The sequence below is a fragment of the Sinocyclocheilus anshuiensis genome, unplaced genomic scaffold (assembly GCF_001515605.1).
Source record: "Sinocyclocheilus anshuiensis isolate Anshui unplaced genomic scaffold, SAMN03320099.WGS_v1.1 scaffold1160, whole genome shotgun sequence".
Taxonomy (NCBI): Eukaryota; Metazoa; Chordata; class Actinopteri; order Cypriniformes; family Cyprinidae; genus Sinocyclocheilus; species Sinocyclocheilus anshuiensis.
Window position 1 is genome coordinate 583461 of NW_015552641.1, and position 6542 is coordinate 590002.

General features: G+C 34.8%; 1 protein-coding gene across 2 annotated transcripts in view; it reads right to left on the reverse strand.

The window, feature by feature from the left end:
* LOC107666917 (rho GTPase-activating protein 12-like) overlaps positions 1 to 6542 on the reverse strand; it is a 59574-nt gene that overhangs the window by 10013 nt on the left and 43019 nt on the right. For both annotated transcript variants that reach the window (XM_016458431.1, XM_016458430.1), the window contains exons 3-6: positions 4433 to 4696; positions 2916 to 3056; positions 2748 to 2828; positions 1987 to 2112 (exon numbers count right to left, since the gene is read on the reverse strand). In XM_016458431.1, the coding sequence (XP_016313917.1) occupies positions 1987 to 2112; positions 2748 to 2828; positions 2916 to 3056; positions 4433 to 4696 (612 nt within the window). The remainder of the gene's footprint in view (positions 1 to 1986; positions 2113 to 2747; positions 2829 to 2915; positions 3057 to 4432; positions 4697 to 6542) is intronic.

Sequence of the window (6542 nt, forward strand, 5' to 3'; positions counted from 1 at the left end):
TCTCTCTCTCTTTCACACACACACACACACACACACACGCGCGCGCATGAATAAAATGCACAAGATTAAGGCCTGTTAAAAGCCTTGTGCTCTCCTGGAGGAAATATATTTGATCAGTGTTAATCTTCACTGGCATCTGGGTGAAGGAAAAAATGACTTTGACAGCTTCCTAAATGGCTTTTAGGCTATATGCTGGTCAATAATAACAATAAACACCAAAAAAGGCATAACCAAAGAAAATAAACATAAAAGCAGCTCATTATGTGTTGGTCTAACATTTTAATATTTACAGTTTGTAGCTGTGATAATAACAAATGTTTCCTAAGCACCAAATCAGCATATTAAAATTATTTCTGAAAATTCAGCTTTGCCATCAAAGGAATAAATTACATTATAAAATGTATTAACACTTGTTATTGCAATTTGACCCGTAACAACAAAATTATTGCCAGAAATAATGGTTAACCTAGGATAATTTTTATTTTTTGTAACAATCTCTCATTCATGCCTGCAAAGTTTTTACACTCGGTGATGTTTTGGAATGTGTGCTTGTGCATGCAAAATATTTGTTACAATTATTTTTGCAGGTCAATTTGACCAGCAATTTCATGGTTAATGGCAGCTGCATAAAAAAAAATATATATATGTATTTTGTTATATCAGGTACCCTCGTAGGGCATTTATATTTACATTTATGCATTTGGCAGATGCTTTTATCTGAAGAAATGTACACAACATTGAAGGTGTACATTTTTACCAGTTCAAGCATAGAAATTTCACTGGGAATCAAACCCATAATCTTGCCATTGCCAAGTAGTGCCATGCTCTACTGCTTGAGCTTCACAAAAGCATACCAAAATAAATAAATAAAATACATGCATTTAAAAATAAATCAAACATGTTAAATTTAAAATAAAAAATAGTAACAATACTGTTTTTTTAATATTCATATATGTTTGAAAAATAAAAAAAAATACAGTTTTAAAAATCGTATGTTCTATGTTTATTTTTTGTTAAACGTTTACTGTTTTTACTTTATTTTTAATTTTTTAATTGTGTGATTTTTGGTGAACTGTACTGAATCTAGGGCTGCACGATTTATCGAATTGAAATCGCAAAGGCGATAAGGTGATTAGGCAAGCTGCGATTGTCATGCGTATCTTTCAGTGAAGCACGGTTCTGTGATCAACAGTAAATCTCCATCCGAAGGCCAGAGGGCGCTCTCGCGCTGAAACTGCAAATACACCTCGCAGAAGAAACCCAGGAAATGCCTATAGCGGTTGCGGAATAAACAGAAGATTTAGCTGCTTTGACTAATTCAACGTGACTAATAAACACACGACTACGACAATATATGGTTTATCTGAGTTCGTCTTATTATAATTTTTATTATAATAAAGTATATAATGCAATAGATGGAACAGCATTTACTACACAGAGCCGTAGTTCACTGACAAGCTCCGTAAACAGCTTTCATAATCGCAGAATGATTTCTTCGTATTCATAATCGCGCGATTAAATAGTCTGTGATTATGAACACGATTTTTCTTAGCTTGTCAGTGAACTATGGCTCTGTGTAGTAAATGCTGCTCCACCTGAAAGACTACTAATCACAGTACCGGCTTTACTGACAAGATGCGCATGACAATCGCATTCGATTAATCGTGCAGCCCTAATCTGAATCCAATTAAGGTCACTCAATTTGAATAAATTACACCCAGAATCTGAAAATAATACAAGAGCTAGAACAAAAAACAGTATTTTAAATTGTAAAAGTATGTCATATTACTGTTTTTATTATATATTTTGATCAACTAAATCAAGCCTTGGTGAGCATAAGAGACTTCTTTCAAAAACATTTGCCAACCCCAAACTTTTGAATGGTAAGTTTATATATATTACACAAAAGATAACTGTATTGTGTAGACCATGTTTAATTGTGCTAAAGAATAATATTTGTTTGTCTTTAACAACATAGGCATGTACCTTCTCATTGACGTCCAGCACATAGGTGCTGTGTCTCCACTTGGTCAGCACAATGAGCTCCTGCTGCTTCCTTTCCAAACTGTGACTCTTAGGAGCTTCTCCAGAGATTGGAGGAGAGAGATTATACTGGGAACAAACAGGAAGGAAAAGAGAGGGAGGAAGTGATTTGGTTGAATTGGTTTAAAACCAATTAGTGATGAGAGAAACACAAAATATAGTGGGCAAGCAAATCGAAAATCAGCAGAGTCACCACAAAAATAATATTCAGAAGAGAATTTATCCATAATTGTACTGGAAAATGTTTAAAGGAAAAATAAAGGTTGGTTAAATAAACCAGTTTACATACGAAATGAGTACTGACAGTGATAAAAACACAGAAAAGTAAAGAGAACAGTCATTGAGGTACCTCTCTCCTTGCCGTCCACAGCACCATGTGCGGTCAGATCCCCTCCTCCGAACATAAGCCCACCCAACCCACTCAGCCCCCCAGAGTACAACATGTGTGTATATGTTAGATGGAATGAGAGGATGTGTAATAAAAGAGAAGCGTGTGGTCAGATAAACAGTGTCCAGCAGCGACTGGGCCACTAGAGACACTGATCTCAACTAACTAGATTAGGGAATCAGGGTTACTTTTAGATTTTCCCAGTAAACCTCCTACTGTCCTGGTTAACACTTGAGCTAAAGTGGTCAATGATCACACATGATCCAAAGACAGAAGAAAGGCTGTCTGGGTATACTGTGGAAAAAGTTTAACTTACTTTTGGTAACTCCCATTCTGAGCGGGATCCATCAGCACTGTAGTAATACGGCCGCCCTTGTTCGTCCACATGCTTGATCCACTGTCAAACAAAGAAAAAGCATTCCTTACACTGCGTCTCATCCATAAGAAAATGAGATTTCTGTATGTAAGCAGCTCTTTCCAGCACCTTCTCATTGGTGTATTCAGACACATAGAGTGTGTGGCCATGTTCATCCAGTTCCTCAGACCAGCCTCTAGGGGGCGATCCGTACTGACTGTCTGACTGACTGGAGTGTGTGCTGGGACAAATCTCTTCAGAAGACAAATGCTGAACAATACAGTGAGACAAGACAATGAGGGGGAAACTATGTCAGAAAGACAAGCGAATCATACAAAAAAAAAAAAAGCAACTTCAACAGTATGGCATGGCACTAACAACACTAAAGTAAGTCGCTTTGGATAAAAACAACAAAATGTGAATGTTATTTATTTACAAATATTATTATATTTAAAATGGTTATACTTGTTTTTATATATTATTATTATTAAAGAAATAAATATATTTTTATACAAACCAAATGTATTATGATTATTATTATCAGTAATAAACAATATGTTGTTATTTAAATATAACACATTTTAATACACATTATTATTATTATTATTATTATTAATGTAATATTTTTACGCATAATAATAATAATTATATTTATTTAAATTATTTAAAATTATCAGTAATAAACAATATGTTGTTATTTAAATATAACACATTTTAATACACATTATTATTATTATTATTATTATTAATGTAATATTTTTACGCATAATAATAATAATTATATTTATTTAAAAATATTATTATTATTGGTAAAAAAAAACAATATATTATTATTACACACATTATATTGTTAATATTATTTTTATTAATTTATTATTTTTTAAATAAACAATGATAATAGTTGTAGTTGTACAACAATGATAAAAGTTGTAATAATATTATAATATTATATCTTAATTATATATATTATTATCATTATATATCCACATATAAAATAATAATATCAAAATTATTATTATTTAAAAAAACGAATAAAACACTTTAATACTGATTTAGCGCTAAGTTAGAGCATCTGTAGCAGATAACATTTTACCTGATATAAACAACAACACATAGCATGTCCCCCTTTTATTATGCCCAAATGTACACTTTTCCTCTAGATGGCAGCTATGAACAATGGAAAGAGTGAAACTTAGATCGAAACTTCAGATACGGCTGTCTTAAAGGAGTTCGGAAAACAGGTCGAACATTTTACTCTTGTAAACACAGACATACGTGTCAGCTCTTACAGCAACCAGAACAACTTAACACAGAAATATTTGTGTCAAACAATAATCTGTAATAATAGTAATATCCGCAGAGAGCAAGTTGCTCCACTCTGTTCTGTGTGAAGCTGGGTCAGCCGTATGTTGAAGCTTAAATATCTGAACAGCATTTTTCAAAGGCTTAAATATAGACTGAAGACCTACTTCAACTCTGGCCTAGTTCAAACTATCACACGCACAAGCATGTGGGCACACAGTCACACTTACATAAGCATTATTACATCAATGCAAAGATGTTGTATTTTACAGAAATTAGATATATTATTTTCGAAGTTGACCAATATGGCCTTTTTAATGGGCATTTTTCCAGTTGTCTGTTACCTCCATGTCTCCAGTGTTCCCTCCAGTGTCCCCACGACTGCCCCCGTTGTCCCGTGAGCGTGGTGGTTTCCAGGTCCTCTCCTGAGTCATGCGGTTGTAGTAGAAGTTTCTTCCACTCGTATCTTTGTGCGTTTCCCAGTCGCCCAGGATATGAAGAGGGGAGGAAGAGGGAACAGGTGGGAGAGACGACTGAGAGATCTTTAACTCCTGGAGGTTGGTGTAAACGGGGGACTCGGGTCGACACTGTCCGGTGGGTGATGTGCTCTGTAGACAAGATAGAGAAAGAGAGGCAAGACGGGAAAATTATATAATAATAATCTAATCAGTTCTTCATAAAAACTAATATTTTGTTTAACAGCATACACATACATGTCTCAAAATAGAAGTGGACAACGAGAAGGCCAAGACAAACATAACCAGCTAATAAAACTCTGATTGATTCTGCCAGGCACTGGGAAAAACTCTGACAGAGAGATCCAAGATTCACAAGGAGCCCAAGAAACATCTGCCAATTATTTTATTGATGTGTTCTCGGTCGACAACTGGCTGGACTCTAACACTGCCCCTTTAAAACACATTTTAAATGAGAAGAAAGCATGAAGAGAATTCAATAAAATTAAAAATTAAGCACAAAAATATTTGCATATGTTTTGCCAAAAAAGAGACACGCAGAACAACAGGAGGAGCCAATTAGAAAGTAACTTGAAAGTTCCAGACATCAGAGAATGATCATCTGTGCTTAATTTGAATTTGAGTCAATGCTGCTGATATAAATATATTAATCAGCCCTGTCAAAAGAAAATCAATCAATTTATTTGTCTGGCTGGACAGATTACACCATTCCTGCAATTTCCTGAAGTGTCTTGATTTATAAGAAAAGCATGATAAAACAGACTGGTAAAGATTAATTACAATGCAAATCTACAGGAAAAGAGATGACATTATATTTTAAGGAAATATTTTGATTTTATGAAAAATGCTAGAAAAAGCAAGGTCACGTGTATAACAACATTAAGGTTGCTTTGGAAAAAAATTACAAAATTGTTTTGACAGTACAACAGTCCAGCAGTTCCGTAGAAATGTCTGGTTAGCACAATTGAAAGTAAAGAAGTCGGTCAATGAAAAGAGTTATTTTAGAAAGTGTCTCTACCTCATTACTGTTAGACAGACCACGTCCTCGCTGCTGAAGGCGCTGTTATTTTGGTGTAACCCATTGTGAGCTTCACCATAATGAAAACAACCACACAATACAAATGAACACAGAAAACAGAGGAAACCTGAGCAACTGAAAACTCACATATACAGGAAGAACAGAAATAGAAGCCATTCTCTCACCTGAGACTAACAGAAACTACTGCTCCCAGAACATCAACAAAGCCACCGCTGGCTACTTGACTCGAAACCTACTGTAACTGGTAATGTGTAAGTTAGAGGATATATATCTGTGAATACATACGCCACTAATAAGTGACCCACCAGGGGTTCTTAAAACTTGGACGCAACATCTGAGGAAAAATCCTACAAAATAATGACCCATTGCTAACCCACCTCTAAAAAAAATGGACACAATTCCTGTTTTTATGGAAAGGCTGTTGGCAAAGACCTCAAATAGTCAGAGTATTTGGAAAAGAGAGAAAGAGGCCTGTTAGCCAATTCATCCTGTCATGCATGGAAACATATGGGACTTCCTGTCATACTGAAATGATAAGGTTAATCGCGATAATAGACTCAAAGCTGCTCCAACATTTTCCAATCTCCTGTGAGACTGTGTGGCAATGAGCAAAACATTCCAAAAGAGAACCCCAACATTTCATTCAGCCAAATACATTTTGACTGGCAGTCAAATAATCATTTATTTGTATACTGTAAATGATCACTAAACTACACTGCGCTAGTTCCAAGTCGTATCGCTACTCTTTCAGTTAACATAATAAAATAATTTAAACTCAGATTAATATTTCCATGTATGTATGTCCATGTATATAAATATTTTTTATTTGGTAAGTAGTGGCGGTTTTGATTGTGATCATGACCAAACTGTACATCATACACTCTAAAAAATGCTGGGTTGTTTCAACCCAACTTTGGGTCAAATATGGACTAACCCAAC